General features: G+C 40.7%; 1 protein-coding gene across 1 annotated transcript in view; it reads right to left on the reverse strand.

The window, feature by feature from the left end:
- The window catches only part of kiaa1549la (KIAA1549-like a), a 79,577-nt gene that overhangs the window by 36,846 nt on the left and 22,051 nt on the right, over positions 1 to 20,680 (reverse strand). The window contains exons 2-7 of the mRNA XM_026364546.1: positions 15,024 to 15,761; positions 12,857 to 13,660; positions 12,004 to 12,119; positions 7,543 to 7,765; positions 5,212 to 5,345; positions 4,184 to 4,352 (exon numbers count right to left, since the gene is read on the reverse strand). Of these exons, the coding sequence (XP_026220331.1) occupies positions 4,184 to 4,352; positions 5,212 to 5,345; positions 7,543 to 7,765; positions 12,004 to 12,119; positions 12,857 to 13,660; positions 15,024 to 15,761 (2,184 nt within the window). The remainder of the gene's footprint in view (positions 1 to 4,183; positions 4,353 to 5,211; positions 5,346 to 7,542; positions 7,766 to 12,003; positions 12,120 to 12,856; positions 13,661 to 15,023; positions 15,762 to 20,680) is intronic.

Here is a 20,680-nt window from a genome sequence, read left to right on the forward strand (position 1 = left end):
TAGTAGGAGAAGCAGGTATTACTATACTGCTCAAACAAATTCAAGGAGACATATCACCACTCAATGGGGAAATATCATGCTGGATATCTAACCTGATATAAACTGGGTAATGTTTCAGGAACTAAACAATGCCAAGTAACTAATGGCACTAATGGCAGGGTGCTGTTGTTTGTCCGTAGAGGTCTGTGCATCCCTCTATTGACCTGCATCCCCACCATAACTGAACTACTACCAAATCGGTCATGCTCAACGATGTTATAGGCAGCATAATGTGCTGGGTAGTGAGCAGAGGGCCACCAGAGAACGTCAGGCCCTCAGACGACCCTCATCAAGTCTGTTTCTGATTGTCTGATCAGAGACATTCCCACCAGTGGCCAGATGGAGGTCATTCTGTAGGGCTCTGGCAGTGCACATCTTGTTCCACCTTGCACAAAGGAACAGACACCTGTCCCCTGGTATCTACTCTATGCTCTTGTGACTGTGCTGGGAGATACAGCAAACCTTTCTGGCAATGGCATGTACCGATGTGCCATCCTTGAGGAGTTGCACTGCCTGTGCAACCTCTGTAGGGTTCAGGTATCACCTCATGCTACCACTAATGACAATGGCGCCAGCCAAGTGCAAAACTAGTGAAAAAAAAACAGTCAGTCGTTCCTGTTTTGGGGTTTAGCGTTTAGCATTGGCACTCACCACAGGTGATAAAATCAGTTTAAACAGTCCTTATGAGGTTTCCTTATCAGATCTTGATCATTGATCTGACACTATTTCCTCTATCCATCTACATCAAGTCTTGCTATTCCTCCACCTGTGTGGACCTGTGTCTCATTCTTTACCTGTTTACCTGCCAGTCTATTCACTTCCTAACGCCTGCTTCTTTCCATCAATCCGTCTCCTTCTGTCTATATCCACCCATCAACACCATTGGACTTGCAATGTGTCCTATTCATGCACCAGCCTATGTCTCCTCATTACCCATCTGCCCGTTTCACCATCTGTCTCTACCTAACTCCTCCGTGTTGGCTGTCTGCCGGGCGAGATGTGTTTAGTTCAAGTCAATGGTGTTGCAACAGTGTTAGCTGTTAATACCAGCCAGTGTTTCAGCTCAGCTCTCTGTCTGCTGCCCCCTCCCTGGTGCATCTGTACGTGAGCACATTTACATTCACTGAGCTCTTCTCTTAACTTAAACAAGCTCACATAAACCTTTAAGACAAGCAGCACTGAAGTGTTAAGGTTCAGACACATTCAGCGCCCTTTAGAGAATCTGTTCAACGAGCAGACAAATCCAGTGCACTTCATCAACACACCAGCTGAAAAGTTTATGGTTGCTATACCTTATTTCTCTTATTATCTACTCTCCTGACTTTCTCTCTTTGTTGCACTTACATCCAACTAATATATAGTTTCACTTTTACAGTAAGAGCAGAGCAAAATGGATCGATGTCGATTAAATAGCGCATTGGTTAGGCATTATTTTCACAGGGTGGTGTATGTGTGTATTAAAAATAGTCTCTTCAGCCAACACAGACCCATGGTACAGAGCAGAGAAAGATAAGTATTAGGCTTACAGGATAAAATAACAATAGTTGTTATTACTACTACAGAGACCTAATCTTCAACAGCAAAGGATCATATGCTATGATTTATTGATAGTGCCTTTTCAGAACCACTCACATTTCATTTTATAAATAAGATGTAACTTTAATAACTTCTCCCCTGAAATTTGTTATTCCAAACTACTGTGTATTATATGTAAAGTAAAGATCTTGAATGAATCTCCTGCTTAGTTTGGCAGAGCACTCTCCAGTTTAATGGTTAGATGCAGGCAGCTGCCAACACGGACTGCTCTGCATATAAAAAAGATAGTGAAGGTCAATGTTCAGACTGCTTTCATCACATAATCACACTGAATTGATCACCTGTTTGTGTCTCTCAGTCTTGTCGATGTGTCTACACCAATGCACATCACTGTTTTCTTTAATGCGTCAGTGAATATTTACAGACATACTTTAATTTGTTTTATCATATTATGTGATCTGTGTTCTACAGCATATACATTTGCTTGTTTCAGGACAAGTAAAAGAAGCAGATGGGGTTTCCATGGTGATGCCAAGTGGGTTTAGATGTGGCCATGTGAAGTGTGATGTTTTAGCCCTTTGGGTGTTGAGAGCATGCACAAATAGATACTAATCTAATCTCACCAGGCTAAAATTAGCTCGTTCAGGGGACATGGACAACAGATTGCCTATGGCGTGATTCAGATGATAGGAGCTGTACAGCTGTTTGCCCTTTCACTATCTCACAGATGGCATTAGAGTGTAAAGCTGAATACAAACAGATCTCATGTGGCACATGTATGGGGTCTTCGGTCTTTCACTCATGTATTCGGTGCCTTTTAATGGATGGCATCTACTAAAACAAACACTGTCCATGTGAACTGCTGCAGTAATTTACAGGTGCATCTCAATAAATTAGAATATCATCAATAGGTGTATTTATTTCAGCAATTTAATTTTGAAAAAGTGAAACTCGTATATCATATAGATTCATTTCAGAAAAGGTAATATATATCAACTGTTTGTTGATTGATTTATTTATTTGAATTTTGATGATTATGGCTTACAGAAACGTCAGAAACAGTATATAATATCAGTAACTGAATTACTGAAATACTAACACATATAAAGAAGCTTGAGAAGCAGGTCAAACAAACACTAAGTTATGAATCATACATTGCCCTGAAGTGGACTCAGTGGTTCTCGGTAATCACTGTTGTTAAAGGCACGCTACGTATGCTATGTAAATCTGTCTCAGCCCAGCAGCACACTGCTACACAGAATGAGCATGACAACAGTTGTTATATAATGACTACACAATTAGCATGAAGAGACTGGACTCTTCCTAATGTCCAGTTCTGTGGGAAGAAGACAAACCGCACACTGGCCTTACAACTGTGGAAACTGGCAGTTCTCCATTCTACCTCCAACCCCTGACTGCTGAGATTTTGACTGAAAGACTGAAATAGAATTCTGAGTGCAAACATCCGCAAGGATTCAAGCTCAGCTCAGCACACTTGTTCCCTTCCTGCTGCTGAAAAGCTCACAAAAACACACAGAGCAGGTATGTGGGCACCGTCTCTATCCTTGTTGTGTTTCCAAGTCAACTTTCACAGCCTGAGGGTAACATTGAAGCTGGTTACTAGATAAAAAACATGGCTTCCTTACACTTTCCTGGCACATCACCACTTTAGGATTTTTTTTGTGTGGTCTTGCTCTGGTACAGAGCAAAAAATGAAGCAATAGTGGAAGAAAATAACAATTAAAAAAATAAAATGTTTCTTCATCTAAAGAGTCACCCCATGAACTATAAATGACCACTGAGGCTGTAATGGAGAGTACATCTTTCTGGCTTTTAGTAAGCTAAAAAAGCATCCATTAGGACAGCGTAATGTCAAGTCGGTAGAATGTCAACACCTATCTTTTTTGCAGTGTACACTCCTAATGGTTAACTCAGATGAAACTCTTAAAAATGCCGCCATACACATGATGTTCTTTTATAGAAATGAACATCGCAAATTTATGTTAAAGACTGACTCAGAGCCACATTCACTCATCCACAGATGAATTACTCATTTTCATTTACATCCCTCTGTTAATTATTACAAATTCATCATAACTGTCCAGCAGTGCCTCTGAGAAGATGGCCTGGATGTACATCAAGCGAATAAATATTGCGCACCCTGGACTGGACTCTAATTTGTGGAATAGACACCATTAATTATGGATTATACAATGCTAGCCAAGTCTTTATGTGTAGCCATAAGAGCGAAACAACTCTTTGTTGCTGTGATTGCTCAGAAATGAGCAGTCAGTGAGGGCTGAAATGTCTACAAGCTGTGGAGCCGACTCATGTAGCCGCTGGCTGCTCAAAATACCAAGGCAAGTTCCAGATGACCTCACTTGCTAAAGTGCATATGAATACATGTAACTTGTATTGGAAGTAGTGTGATCTTCAGACCTGCTTGGCATCCTCATACAGTCATATAGTAAAAATACAAACTACTGTATGTATGTATCAGGATATCAACCTTTGAGATTTGCTATGAAAGTAAATTTAAATTAACATGTTAGGACCAATTCCCCAAAATGACTAAATCATTTTATGTCACTGACGTGAGTTTACTTACGCTCAGCTATGATCAGGGGTGGGTAGTACAGGAAGTAGCCCACCAGCTCAGCAGTCAGCTGGCTGAGGAGCCCACTGGAGATTGTCCCATTAAGAATTGCATCTTGATTCTTCACCATGTACACCAGAGTCACTGAGGGAGAGCCCTGCTCCTGGGACACACTCTGGATCTGAGTATAAACACACAAGCACATTTTAATATTTTATTTCAATCAACCAATAACTGTGTGCCCCAGAGGTGCAATATTAGAATGTTTATTATATTCTTCACTTTAGTAAACACAGAAACAGCCAGCACTGGGAAAATGTATAATTCATAATTCATACAGAAAAAGTGTTATCAAATATCTAAAATGCCCATAAAGGATACATAACCGCTACAGACACAGTATGACACAAACAATGAATTCTAATAATAAGACCTGTGTGGTGCTCTGAAAATACTGTGACTGAGTCACCATAGTAAAGTGGATGATGATACGAGACATGAGGAATTCCCATCACACTCCTCTAAGAGCGTTAATATTTCAGAAGGTGAATTATGAATGGACCCTATATCTGCCTCTGCTTGCAAAGACCTATTTTATCATTATGATGGTGTGTGCTTGTATATCCCGCTGCCGTGAGAACACCTTGGTAACCAGAATAAAGAGAGAAAGCTCAACATCAAAGCAGGAAAAACTGAAAGACCGTCCACATACAAGCAGTAGAGAGGAATGAGGTATATTTAAGAATTAAAAAAATAGTGTCCCTCTACAGTCACACCTTTCTTTAAGGGATATTAAAACACTAAAAATGCATGACTGTGATCTTTTAATGATAAATCACAGATAGATGTGTTTGTGTTTAATGTGTTAATTTGCAGTAAATCACGTACACAGTGGCCACAATGGAGAATGCATGTAAAAAGTCACATTTTTGTTAAGTGTCCAAAATTTGGGGGGTTTCAAGGGTTTATTATTAGCATGCTTAGCTTGCTACATGTCTGTCTGTTGTATTAAATATAACCTCCATGAACCAATGCTGTACCTCCACAGTGAGTCTGTTGTAGGTCTCCAGCACTTTGTCCTGAGCCTCCTCGAAGGCATTCTCTAGCCTCTGTTCTAACATCTGGATGAAACTGCAGGAGTAGATGTTGTCTGTCGGGCCAACAAACCTCAACACTGAAAGGAATGAATGAAAGAAAAATATATATTAATTTAAGATGATATTTAAAATGCATACAACTTGGAATAAAAACCTAAAAACAGACAGCACAAATGGCAATTATGCTCCTATAAAATCAGTACTACGTTTTCGTCCTATTGAATGACATGAATGGGCCAAACATTGAGCTGTGAGGAACTCCAGAATTTTTCATTCAAAGAATGAGTCTGAATTAATTGTATTGTATTGTATTGTACTGCGACCTACTGTAAAGGAGTTACAAAAGGGGAATTATATAAAAACTCTGAAGTGATCTACTTCTTCAAGCTGTAGTTTAAATCTGTATCTAGGGCTTTACTTTGGGTATTAATGAAAGTAGTGCTCTAGATAGATGTCTGTGTGACCGATAAACCTAAACACTAAGACAAATAAAGAGGATTATCACCACTATCTAGAATGAGACCAACTAAAAAGAGTTGTCACTCAGCATCATACAGCTATGCACCCGTGTGGAAAAGGGTAAACAATATTGAGTCCATCAGCAGATTATACAGGATGTTATTAAAGTTGTCTCAGTCCTTTTACCGCAGTTGCCCTCCATTCCATTTTTAAAAACCTTAGAAAGGACTGGGATAGGAACAATATTCTGACCTAAATATAAAAGACTGTGGTGCCTATACACGCAGGATACATTCCCCAGCAAACAGGGCAAAAAAACATTCTTCACTGGTCTATTATTCTATAACACATAGCAGGCATTGACCCAGTTAGTAATAGTATGTATAGATGGTAAACTGGCAATTACTGTGTATTTATGGTTTATGAGCTAAACAGGACAGACATAGATTTTGTTCTTGCCTCAAGTACCTACTTCATGCACAGCTGCACACCAACATGGGAAATATTTTTACTGCAGTATACATCACAATACAAGCAAATAAACATTTGGCCCTGTGCCACAGTTCCATTTGCAAATACAGATTTATGCTGTTTTCCACTGTTCTTTTTTTTTAATTGTGATTAATAAAACATTTGAACATTTCGTATGACACCACCCAGTTGAATTATGTGTTAAAAAGACTGAATAGGTTTCAAGCAAAACATAGTCTGCAAAACAGTAAATGTATATAGTCAGAATTTATTTAAAGCAGTACAACATTTTTTTCCCACTTGGTGGAACCAGAAGAAGCAATGTTTCTGCCAACCTGATGAATGTTTAGCTCTGTTTTATGTTTTCTCTGCATTAGCTGCTACATCCTGTACTATGTTCACTGGATAGTTGCAATTTGTTTAACAGGTAACAAACATCAGAAATCTCAGAGTTGCTGCAGTGAGAAGAAAAACTTAAAGTTGCAGCAATGAGCTGACAAAAACACTCTGTAGAGATAAAGGAACTGCAGGGCTGGTAACATAAATAAATCTCTATAGGTTTGTCACAATCATTCCACATTACAGTAATTTGCCATTTATTTATATAAAATACAGTTATTATTAGTTATGTAGTTTAAATCTATAATTAAGGTGACTGGCTGTTCTTGCATAACAATATGTGTGTACATCTGTGTGTCAGTTACTCAACACATTCAGAAGTGTGAAGTTTATTGTCACTGGAACAAGTTGCCTTTGATTTTCTATGAATTCGATTGAGAAAAGCTGTGTTGAAATCAGATATTTTAGGTTCCAACAATGAGTCAGAAACACCGTTTCACACATACATTCTGCCTAGTTACTGAATCCAAACTTAACACTGAACTAACCTGAATTAAAAAAAGAAAATTCTTGTTTTAGAAAGGTAATGGGTTTCTAATCTGTACATGTATCTTTTAAACAGCAATTGTACTGATTTTCCTTCCACTGTTCCCACAAGACTCAATTTAAGCGTGTGTGTGTGTGTATGTGTGTTCTTTTAAGAGGCTTAAGAGGTTGACTAAGTGAATGGACCAATTTGCCATTGCTCTGCAATCATGGGAGTTTGTATGGGATTTAGGGTATCAGAGACAAGTAAGAGAGAGCAGACATGTAATCAGAATTTTCTAAATTTGTCTCTGCTCCCTTCTTCCCATGTGTCTCCATCCTAGTACTCTCGCTGCATTTTTTATCCCTATCCCTTTCACTCCAACTACACTGTGCACTATAACATCAGCAAGCTTTTTTGTTGGACTCTGGTATTTTCGGTTGCTTTATTTCATCTTTTTTTCCATCAGGTTTCATCACCTGTTTTCAGCTGCAGGTGAATGCTTGGAGTGGGCACCCAGGTTGCCACGGGAACCAGAACTGCCTTAACTAATGGGGTATGCTGCCTGATGTCCGACAGCAGCTTGTCAAAACCATAAACATTCAGCGCCTCGACTACCAAGGAGGAAATGTAGACAGTTTTGCCACTGGTCACATAGTAACCTAATGTCACGTTGTGGGGGCTGCAGTCATCACGTTCCACCTGTGCCAGAGAGACAAAAAAGACAAAAAAAACATCAAGTTGCAACCTCTTTTGCTTCTTAGTTCTGTATTTTAAGAGAGGCTGTATACATGTATCCTATAAATAGAGTGATGCTAGTCTAACCTAAGTACCAGAGAAGAAATCAGTTCAACCAGGTGCAACAAGCTCATTAGATGCTATTGCAGACAGACTATGTGTGAAGCATCGTTTTCTACATTACACATGTACTTGAGCTATGGGTCTAGAATACAAATGCATCAGACTATGAATATTTATAATCCTTGTTTTATTTTCTAAAATCCAAATCTGCCTCGAGGGCATGTTTTAGCTTGAGCCTTCAACAGCCATAAATCTGACAAACTGTGTCCTGGAAAAACACATACAGACAATTGGTGGTGAGTCAAGGCTTGTATTTCTGGAACTATACGTCGCCCACCTTCCTCTGCCCTCTACCTTTAACCACACTGAGCAGCTGTGGTTTCTGTGGCTCTTTCATTGTCATTGCCTGCCTCTGCTCTCCTCTGTAAGCGTTTGCTGGCTGCCTCTGGCTGGTTGGGCTTTTTCTCGAAAAAACGTATCCCTCTTAGTGAAACTCTATCTCATTACCTCTCCCCCTCTTCTTCTATCTCTTCTTCTCCGCTGGTGTTCATACTAACAACAATTAAACCAAACTCACTCTACTTTCAAACTGAACTTACCTGACATTTTTATTTAAGCCACATTCTGTTACAGCACTTACCAATGCTCATTATATAAAAACTCAGCAACACATTCCATTATTCAAACAACCCACACCTGGGTTTGACTTTCATTTGAAAGCAAAATAAAGCCTCAAATAGAACAAACAGAACGATGTTGAAGAATTCATCACTGCTTGGTCCAGCTGTGCACAGTGCACGACACCCTGGCACAGCCAGCAGGTCTGCTTTGTCCTCTGGCCCTTTCTCGTTGTCCCTGGTCACATTTCCCTGGATTTTGTCACTAGGCTCCCTCCTTTTCATGCCCACGCTACCATCCCAACTGTTGTAGATTATTCTAACATGGTCCATTTCATTCCCTTGCCCAAGTAGCCATCTGCCAAAGAGACTGCGGAGCTTCTCTTGCAACATGTGTTTAGACTCCATTGCATTTCCTGCACCATCGTCTCTGACAGGGGTTCTGGGTTAAGATCTGCAGACTTCTGGGGACCTCTGTCAGCTTGTCTTCTGGCTTCCGCCCCCAGACCAATGGCCAGACAGAGAGACTGAAGCCACCCCCCTGGGTCCAGTCTGGGTTGAGTAGGCTCATAACTCTCTGCCATCTTCTGCCACAGGGTTAATGACATTTCATATCATCTATGGATATCAACCTCCACTGTTTGAAGTGCAAGAATAGGGCTCATCCGTTCCATCCACTTTCACAGCCTCCAGTCTCACTTCTTGCCATGACTATATATGGTTCAATTATTGATCTGATTCACTTGTGCTCACCTCTCCCTTATAAGCAGGTCTGCAACTCTCACACACTCGCCAGATTGCTCTTTAGTCTTCAGTCGTCAGCCTTTGTTCTCAGCCTTTGCTACGTGACCACCTGTTCTGACTGCCTCTTTGGATTTGACTTTTACTTTGGATCTAACCACTGCTCTGGATATTGTTTTCTCTGCCTGGTTGTCTTCACAGTCTCTTCTCCATAGACTCACCTCAGCCACATGTTTACCTACATTCCACCTTCTATCATTTCCTGCTTCACTGCCACCATCTCAGGAACTCACCTCCACAATTCTCCCATGGCGATCCGCCCTCAGAACTGAGCTTCAGGACCTTTGGACTCAACCTCATATCACCACCCTAACACCGTTTCTGCCTACAACTCCCTGCTCACTTTCTGGTTCAACCCCTTCATTCTCTGTTCTCTCAAGTCATGTCTGCTTCCCCCTACCTCTTACTAACTGTCTATATCTCCCTAGATTACGCTGCATTCCTGATCTGACCATCCCAACACATCAACTCCAGACCTCCCTCATTTCTTGAGTCTCTTAAAGAAACTTTGTTTTAAACAGTTGTAGCTTGTCGTGTCCCTGTTTTGGCTGATTGATATAATGCAATTAGAAATAAGTCTTATTTTTATTTTAAGACTAACAGCACACTCAACATACAGCAGTTCAGCATTTCTCAGAATAATTAACTTCAGCAAAACTAGTACACACTTAAGTAATTTATTGTAATTACTGTTCACCAGCACTGACAGTTGATAGATCAGTGAGGTTTGTTGCACTTTTTTATACGGAAGCATGATAGGATTGACAACCACAACTGATTGACTGACTGCTTGATTAGTGTTTGAATTGGCCACATACTGTACACATAAGCGGCTGGTTAGTGTAGTGGTAAGATCGCTGCCTTCCATGTGGGAGACTGGGGTTCAAATCCCAGCTGTGGCCTAGCTCCAGGAGGGGCCTTAGGCAAGACCTCCTCACCCTGCCTACCCTTACAAGTTGCTTTGCGTACACTGTCCTAAATAGCATACTGATATTATTGACGTTGTGTACTGAAATGCTAACGTAGGCAGTTAAAATCATCTGTTAACCAGTTTTGAATTCCTCATGCATCCTGCAGAAGCCGCTAGGTTGTTTCAATTTGTTTTGGAAACCTGAAAAGCTTTGCTGTACATGTATCTAATGGAGCCAACCAGACCTGACCTTGCCCTCTGTTGTCACTTACCGTGCTGCTCCCTGCAGATGAAATCTGTAAAACTGGACCATGTTGCAAGCAATCATGTTTAAGCACATTGTTTAATGATCCAAATACTGCTGCATGCTAATTCCATGCTGCTTGACAGTTCCTGTGTGTGCTGAAGCCAGAATTAGCCCACTAACAATGTCTTAAAACATTGCCTACATATCATGGTTTGTAAAGCTCTGACTATTATATACCTTGCTGTTGATGCTGCTGTCTATCAACAGACTGATCCAAATAATAGTCTATGTTATCTGCTGGAGAGCTTGAGAACTGAGGAATGTGTGTGTGTGTGTGTGTGTGTGTGTGTGTGTGTGTGTGTGTGTGTGTGTGTGTGTGTGTGTGTGTGTGTGTGTGGCTGAGGGTAGATGAAAGTGGACTGGAGCTTAGAGACACTGAGTCACTGCCAGTGCAGGCTCACAAACAACTGGATAAAAATAGAAAAAGCAGTCAGATGAAGACAGGAGACAGGCAGACAGCAGGATGAGAGAAAGGCTGAAGACAGACAGATGGACAGACCGAGAGGCAGACAGCCACACCAAGCAGACCAATAGACAGGGTGACAGAAAATTGGTCAACCTAAACTGAGGGAACAATGGGATCAGAGAGATGGAGGAAAGGAACAATATGAGAAAAGCTGATACAAAAGATATGTGAAGGAAGGTGAGACGGGGATTATTTGAGACAGAAATAGAAAAAGACTTGGTTGAAAAGGAACACAAGACAACAAATCAAAACAATGACAAACATGTGTGTATGTGTACGAGATAGCATGGTGTGTATGTAGGTAATAACCTCTTTATGCAAACACTGACTGTTCAACAGATAATTTTCATTCAGAGTCGACTACTGTCTGCACTCGTCGCCTCTCTAGAACCATTCAGATGAGTCCTTGTGAGGGGAATGAAGAGTGGCAAAGGATGAATGCTGCAGAACATGGTAAACTGATTACACACTAAAGAACAAGATACAGTCTCTCTACCAACTAAGTCTTTATGTTCAAAATGTAAATTTACGTCAGATGTAAATAAGTGACTTGCCTCATTACTTAGGGTAACTTTCGTTTCTATCTGATGCTAATGAGGTAAAATAGTCGCAATTTCTACTAATGACTATCGCTGCATTACGTAGTTAATGTTGCCACAGAATTGGCTCCTCTCATGTGTATAATCAATACAAATGTAGAATATGAATATCATAAGCAAGATCAAAATCTCCAGTTTAACCTTTATTTATGCTATCATGTACAGTTGATGTGCTTTTAATGGGATAACTTTGCACGTAAATACAAAATTCAATAACTTGTCTATGAGCCATTAAATTGTTTCCTAGGCACTGAGCTGCATTTGTTAGCCAGCATGCTAGTTATAGGCATGTAGGTACTGTTTACCTGAATGCCATGAAACACGTTTTCCAATGTTAACAGCAAATTGACATTATTTATGTTTTGCTCAGGAATTGTTAAATCTTCTATGCACTTGCAGAATTATAGATCAGATTACTGAATTTGTAAAATAGACTGACCTGTGCATGGGCATTGGAGTCATTCAAAGCTCTCTGCAGGGCATGGTTCAGTCCTTTAAAGAGATTCTGTTTCAGGATCAAGTCTAGGCGGTTCCTGCGCAGCTCAATGGACAAAACTGGGAAGAAAGACATGTTAGAAAGTAGACCTTAATGGCTGTTTCCACAAAGGGGTTATTCTTAGTTTACAGTATTTGTATTCTGTGATAATGCCTTGTACCACTGTTTGTATCACAGGTTTAAACTCACTTTGATGTCAGAAAATGTGCTGTGTCTAACACAACAGCCTCATAAATCTCATAAGGATTCTATGTCTCACTCAAAGGTATTTACTCCAGTGAGGAGCATACATAGTCACAAGACTGGCACACACTGGCCTCTGGTTAAATGTCTCTTTGGTGACTGAGGGAACCTACTGCCCACCCCTTAGTTATACCACACCATCTCTGGTAAATGCAATCAAAGGCTACAGTCTCCAGCTGCTTATTAATCTAAGTGTTTATGCTCGAGGAAAATCTGCCCTCGCTTTTGTGCAAGTTTTAATTAATTTGTGTGCATGTAATTACATCTGGGTCACATAATTGGTACATTGTGCCTAAGCTTCTGAAATGGCATTTCACGTGTATTCATCATTATTTTGTATTAGTTTTTCCAGAACAATGGCCAAAGCCTGTCTGTACATAATGCTGAGTATATTGTAGGCTCCTTCATAAGGGACAAGCAGTACCTCAGGCAAAAGTAATATGTCTTTTACAGAAACCACCTAATGTCTTTGTCATTCAATTTATTATGTGTACTTTCTGCTCTCAGTTCAGTTTTAACATTTCTTTTGGAATACATAATGAATGCATCATACCTGTTCTCACCCAGTACTTCTTAGTCACGTTGCATAGTAGAGGTATTTCCTCTGCGATGGTACTGGATGGAGGTTCTGTGGTTGTGGTAGGAGGTGGAGTAGTTTGCACTGGGATGAATACAGTGGTGGCAGGTACTTCAGTTGTTGTGGTTGTAGTTGTAGTAGTAGTACTAGTAGTAGTAGTAGTGGTGGCAGCAGCAGTAGTAGCTGCAGATGTAGTAGTAGTAGTAGTAGGAGCAAGAGTGGTGGTGGTGGTGATTGGAGGAGCAGTGGTAGTGGTGGTAGTAGGGGCAGGTGTGGTTGTAGTGGTGGTCGTAGGCTGAGTTGTAACCACTGTGGTCAGTTTGAGGCTCGTCGTTTCCGGTGTGGTTGTTGCAGTAGTGGTATTTGGTGGTGTTGTTGGCGCCTGCGTCGTCGCTTCATCTGCAGTCACAGTAGGAGTGGTCGCTGAGGGGGTTGTCGCGGTTACAGATGTCAGCTGAAGGCTGTCATTGGTCACAGTGTCCTGGCTTGTTAAGTCTGAAGCTGTGGTGGATCCTAGTGGTGTTTGTGCTCTTGCTGTTATGGTCAATGGTAAAGTTGATGTGGTGGTGAGTGATAAAGATGTGTTTATGGTCGTGGCTGATGTGGTCATGTGCCGGGAGGTGTTTCTAGTGCGCACGGGAACGGTGGTGTTCCACTGGTGAGTGGAGAAAGGGCTGGTGACGTTCGCAGGCAGTGTGATGTCATGGTCGCCTACAGTGGACAGGAGCGACTCAGGGACAGTGGGGAGATCCCAAGCTGGCAGGCTGCTCACTGAGTCGTCTACAGGAAGAAAACATTTGTAGACAAAAGATGTTAAAATTAGAAGGTAGATATTTTTGTTCTTCCTCTAACAAATCACATAAATATACCTCAACTAACCATGAATAAAGTACAATAACAAAAATACAGAATATTGTGAGCAATTTTGCTGCAGTAATATAAAATGAGGTCATATAATATTCAGAGATACAACATGATAGGAAAACAAACTGTTTATTGTCAGTTTGATAAGGCATAAGATGGAGTGCGCTGCTGTTTCAATTTTACATAGGAAATAGAAATCCAATTTCACTGTGTAAACCAGATGAGACAAAATGCTGATATGTGTGTATGTCGATGAGAGATGTAAAGCAGGCTGGAGTGAATAAGAGTGAGGTAGTGAGGTATCCTCCCTTCACATCACCACAAGGACATGTTGAACTTTGATTGAATGTCAGTTAGTGTGATATGATGTGACAAGATATTAGCTTTGATCATTCTTTTAAATATCTTGATAAAATATTCAGCATGTGGAGGAAGTACCTTATGGATGACATCACCGGTATTGTGATATTGGCGTGACAGGACGTAGGGAGACAGAGAGGTGGCAGAATAGGACATGGTATGGCCATGGTGAGGATAAAGATAAGGATACAGATGATGATGATGATGATGATGATGAAGGAGTAATAAAGATGATGGTTGGTTAAGTGGTCATGATGACAGAAATGCTGAAAGTTACATTGTAATAACAGTGGTTATCAATAATAAAGACTGATGAAGAACACTATAACAAACTGAAGCTGCTGAAGCTTGAGCAGAACAAGCTAACTGACATTTCGCTATCACCCAAGTCTGTTGCGCTTTCCATTCTCACTGAATATGTTGTATTTAATTTAGGAAGATGATAGTTTTATTATGAAAAATAGTGGAGGTTGAGAGCAGATTGTATGAGCTTTATCTGGCTACTGTAATGTAAACGGTAATGCTCAATCAGTTGGTTAAAAAATGGCATTTCTTCCTGCTGACCTGTTTTAAGTAACAGCTATCAGCTAATTAATTATTTGTGCACATGGATAGTCAAATGGTTATTGCATATGTCACATAACTCAAAGTTCCTGGTCCCTTCATTGCATGTCACATCCTGAATCTCATGTTTCCTATCCTATATTAAATGAGGCTAACAGGCAAAAACACTATTTTCAAATACGTAGTTTCAATATAGAAATGCAAAAAACTCCAAGCATGACAGGCCTGCTGTACCTAGTTCTGGCCAAGCTATGGTTGGGCAATTGTAGTTCGGAGAGGGGGATTACATAACAGTTGTACTGTAGAAAGTCAAATATTGAACTGTATCTAAATGACAGACAACACATCATCATACCCAGACTGGCGCTGCTGTTGATGTTGGAAGAGTTGCTGTTGAGGGCAACTGGAGAGTCTGATCCCGCCGTCTGAACATCTCTATTACTGACTGGAGAGGATGAGGAAGGTAAGGAGGATGCTTTTGCTGTAGAGGAAGAGGAGGAGGAAGCCAAAGAGGATGCTTTTGTCGTTGAGGAGGAGGAGGAAGAGGAGGTCTTGGATGATGATGAAGAGGAACTTCTGGTCCAAGCGGCTTTAGACAGCAGCCCTAAAGGCTTTCCCACTGCTGGTGCCTGCAACTCTGCTGTCTCTGCCAGCATGGTGAGGACTGATGAGAAGGCTGCCTGGTCTCTTTGGCCCTCTGCACGCGTCTGCAGCTTCTGCTGCTCTAGCCAAGCAGCCGGTTCTTTGGGCATGCTTGGCAGGTCACTCCCTTCCCTTTCCACAGGCCTCCATTCAGGCCCTACTTCAGCCCAGGCACCAGTTCCTGTCATAATCCCAGTCTCGGCAAAGACTTTGCCACCTGCTCCAGTGTGCACTCCTGCTTCTGCTTCGGTCCAAACCGCTGTTTTGGCCTCAGCAAACACTTTGCCATCAGGCCAAGCTGGAGGACCAGCATCAGTCCCACCCATGGCTTCTTTGTCTGCAGCCTCAGCCCTGTTCCGTCCAAATCTGGGGGTGGCTGAAAGGTTGGAGGGCACTGCAGGGTCCAAGGGCAAGACAGGCTGTCTCACTGACTCATGATGACCTCCCTCGGCTTTAGGAAACAGAAAGATGGAGAAAGGGGTGGATGAAAGAGAAAAAGAAGATACAGTATTTAATTGGGAGTTAAGGCGAGAAGTAAGATAGTGACTCATTGGTCCCACAGGCTGGACAGTGACTTCTTGAAAACTCATCCATTATGTGCCCTTCTGTACACATAAACACACAAACACATGCAGCTGCAGTCCTCAAATCATTTGTCCGCATAATCCCACAACTGTCCAACTGTCAGGAGAATTAAAACTGCTCTGCCTACACACACACACACACACACACACACACACCTTTCTCCTGCTCTCTGGGAAATACACACATATGCATATTCTTCTTTCTCTCCTCTCACTCACACCCACTTATCCAGGGGGATTTTAAAAAAAGCTCTGACTGTGGAAAAGTAGTAATAATGTCTAAAGTAGGTCGCTTATGTTTTAGAGGATAAATCATGGGGAATTAATTTAGATGTTCCGGAGTGCATAAATTAGGACACATACACACCCTAATCAGTTGTGATTTCACAGATACTAATCTGATCTGTTAGGTTAGCCATGCTAGTCTGTGGATTTATTATTCCTAGAACATACACAACCACTCAGGCTCAGCTCATAGTTCACACTGGAATATATTTCCAGAACAATGTTTGCTTTGAGTTATTTGTAAGTAATGGAGTTGTTTTTAATTTTTAAAATTTGACACCAAGAGAGTCAGATGCGTGGAAATGAGCAGCAGAGATAGCATCATTCATCGCCGCTGCAGCCTCAACAAACCCTGAACATTTGGCAGACTGAGACGATTATCTCAGCTAATACATCCAGTATCAAAGGCACCTTGCAGCAGTGGAACAGAAAGATGAGGGGGGGAACTGGCCACCTCAGTTGACAATGTTTATTGAATTTGCCCTTTTGTTCTGGAGAAGAGAGGTTAGGCTTTGGTACGGGTTGACCAAAGGCTGACGTTAAGTTTCTTCTCTTCTCTATGTAAGGAGGAAACAAATGTTAGGCTGACTGCACAGTTATTTAAGCCTGCAAATCTGTTATGTCTGCATGAGTGTCACACACTTTCCACACTCCCCATGCCTCTGCAAAGGACTGGTTAAAACAATCTGCAACTAGACTTAGCTGCTGTTTACCCTCGGGACACCCGCTTATAAATCAATTCTAACACCACTCTATGACCTACTGTCACTCAGCAAACTGTTCATTGTTGTGGTTATGATATCATAAATGTCATTAAAAGAAGGAATTAAATATTAGAAAGATTATATTTCTGCCTTTTGAGTAGAAACAGCCGGGGTAACACAGAGGAGAGGAGCAATGCTTGTTAAACTCAACAGAATCAGAAAAGTCATCTTTCTTTTTAATAATAACATACTTTCTCAATCCCCTTGGGTAAATTGTTGTGGACAGCAGTAGATCACAGGGCTTCTAGTGGGGTGTCAGTGTTTTGTCCAAGGACACCTTAACATCAGCAAGCAGGGTCGCCCTGGCTCTTGGATAAATGTTGACAGCAAGCTCCAGCTAACACAAAGATTCATGCTAATATTAATTAATTTATCTCATATAAATGTATTTAAATACAGTTTGATCAACTGCATCAGCATTCATGTATGTTAGATAAAACTCTATACATAATACTAAACATAGACTAAACATGATATAATAAAAGCTATGATATTTTAAATTAATGGAATGGTAAACCTGCACTGATTTATACTTGCATTAAAACAAGGATTATACATAGGATTCAATATGTGCCATTAGTAACCATATAACTGGGTTGATAATGGGACCTATCATTCAATAGTCAACCATTTGGCTCTTTGGGTAAAGAAGCACATGCCTGCAGCATAGCTATTAGGAATCAATTCCTTTAAATGCAATAATGGAGGGATGAATGGATTAATAAAGCGATGAATGAAAGGATCGATGGATAGTGGCATCAACTGCAGGACGGTTCTACATGCAGAACTGTTAGCAGTGTTTTGGCTGTTTTCTCCTCCAACAGTTAGCCACCTGCTCTGACTGAGAGCAACATATGTGGCTACCATCAGACCTCTGACAAAACGCTAGGAAAGAAGAACCTCCACTGAGAACGAATATGGACTGGTTGGATAGATGGATGGAAGGATGAAAGAGCAGAAAGTGTGGATTAAAGATAATTAACCAGAGAAGAACTGACTTGCTTCATCTAACTGGGCAAAGCACACAGGACTTTATTTTTGCCTGTTTCTGTGTTAGAACATTCAGATTATGGCAGATTACGAGCATCATCCCATGGAAACAGTGCACAAAGCACAACTGGCTATTTGCAAAGCTTTAGACCAGTTTCATTTTATGTATTGACCGTAGTGGTCTATCTCCAGCTGGCTCTGTGTCTGCTGATGCCCTGCTAAATCTCTGTAGATGCCAACAGAATTCTGTAAAGTCTTGCCAGGTCACAATAAGCATTTTGGACATTCAGATAGGCTGTTCCCAGGTGTCTATGGTAATATAATGGTAAACATCTATGGACTATGGCCACGGCTTTGCTCTCCTCAGCCCTGTGTTGTGTACTTTGAGCTGTAGGCCAAGCAGAGATGATCCACGCTGCCATTCTGACTGTGAGCAGGACAGGTGGTTAGGAAGTGTGAGAATGGTTCTGAGCCAACTGGTCTTCAGCTCACAGTAGCTTGGCGGGGGGAGTGAGGAGGGGAAGTCTTGTTAACTGAGTCTGCCAACTAGCCAACTGCTGGCAAGTTTTCATTATAGTAATTATTAAACAAGACTGATGAAAACTAAGTTTTAATTTACTGGCCAGCCTCACTGGTCAAGATGTTTTCTACAAGACTCGGATAATGTAGAGAGTGTGCCACATGATGCATCAGAAAAACATCATAGTTTCACCTCGCTTAAGGGGCAACAATGGTGCACAAAAGAAAACAACATAAAATATGAATTCACCACTAATGCATAAGCTTCATGTAGAACATATTTTCTCCATTCCTGCATATTAGTGGCAACAGACGTTGCTCAGAATAGCTTCAGATTTGATCATATAGCTGTAAAAGCTAGTCAGCTAGGGTTATGGTACAGTTATCTTAGATTCTTTATGTGAAATATGGCTTAATATGGCTTATATGACACTCAGTGGGTTGGATTAAATTTTGCAGTGAATATAAAAATAACAACAAACTAAAAGAAGCTCAAAGAAAGTAAAAGCTGTGCAGAACTGCATGCATATTTATTTGCATACTCTAGTTTCTATAAAATTGTTGTCTGTATTTAAGTTGGTGCTGTTCGTGACAAGCTCAGAGTTGAGGTAATTTCTGAAAGGTTATTGTATGCAGGCATTGCATTTTGAGCAGAAAGTAAAGGTCATAGCATCAAAGCTTGTGTTTAGTGTTGCTAAGGAGTGACAAAAGTGTCTTTTGATGATGAGGAAATATGCTTTTTTTTTCAGTGCCAATGTGTGTTAATGAGTTTTTCCCTTCTAAATGTGTTTTAAATAAAGCATCTGCAGTTAGAGTGGGAGTGCTGGTAGCAAGTCTGATATACTCGATGTGGTATGAGACTCAGTGGGAGTAAGGATGGTCTCAAGCCAATAGATTTTGTCCAACAGAGTGAATCCATCCAAAAGGACATGTAACCATTTCCTGAAACTATTCAGGGCATCCATCTGTTTGAGTGGAGGCAAGAACAGGAAACTATTTGGATAGATTATTGAATAGATGAATCGTCAGGTAGATCAATTGTGGTCTATACTGAAAAATGCATAGAGTCGCAAGATAATTTTATGACTAACTATTGCAGAAAACCACAAATTCCAAAAGGTTCACATACTTTTTTTTTGCACTGTGCTTGTGTTTTTCATAGTAATTTTTGGAGGAACTTGGCTTAAGTGCAAGTCTTTACTCTGACCTTTTTTCAGGTGGTCTTTTTTGAAAATAAATTAGCTTGATGCACACTGCTGCTTTGAAAGGGTCTGTTATTCTCCAAAGATTGATGGTGAGTAGAACTGGGAAACTGTGGCATCTTTTCTCATTAATACTCAGAGGAGATGTCAAAGTGTCAGAAAACTGTCTGACACATTTACCAAGACTGTGAAGTAACTGCGATGGAATATCATATCAGCCACAAAGTAATTATAGAGGTACATAAAGTACATTTTCAGCTTTAATGTCAAATAGAATGGGAAATAGGTCATTTCAAGATGATTCTTAAATTGTTTGCTCACACACATACTACAAAACCATAGGGTGGTAATTGCCATACCTTGTCAATTTATACAGTGCAAAGTGGATAGATAGAACACCTAATGACGAAGCACCTCACAGTTTCTTTAAGTTGCATCACCAGCTCATTCGAAAGGAACACACACACACACACACACACACACACACACTCACACACAGTGTAGATATACTGTCACTCATCATGTAGATGCATAAACAACAATCGCTCTGTTTTTCACACTCGCCCTTGTATCACTATTTGAACAGATCAAATTTTATTGTAAAAGACCTAATGCTGCGTCTTCCAGAAGAGGAATGTTGTCTGTAGACAACAAGAATACAAAAAGAGGTCTGTGCAGTCTGTAAACCTGGTCTAATGAATAACAAAGCATAGCACATAATCATTCTTACACCAAATTACATCTAATGGAAGCACCACTTTGTCTGTTGTTACATAAAGACTAGGGGTTTGAAGTGAAATAGCGACACACAATATGAGACTCACAGGAAAAGGAATTATCATACTCTGTTATTTGTTCATTTGCCTTAATGTTACTGACATGGAGGAAATGTTTCTGATAAAATCAGAATGTGTAAAAATATTCATTTTAATTCAGCACTGAAAGTTACTGAATCATTTAATGCTGCAGCTGAGCTGTAATGATATTATAATACTGTCCTCAGGCCATCCGTATACTAGACGTGAG

This window comes from Anabas testudineus, chromosome 6 (genome assembly GCF_900324465.2).
Source record: "Anabas testudineus chromosome 6, fAnaTes1.2, whole genome shotgun sequence".
In the NCBI taxonomy this organism is placed as follows: Eukaryota; Metazoa; Chordata; class Actinopteri; order Anabantiformes; family Anabantidae; genus Anabas; species Anabas testudineus.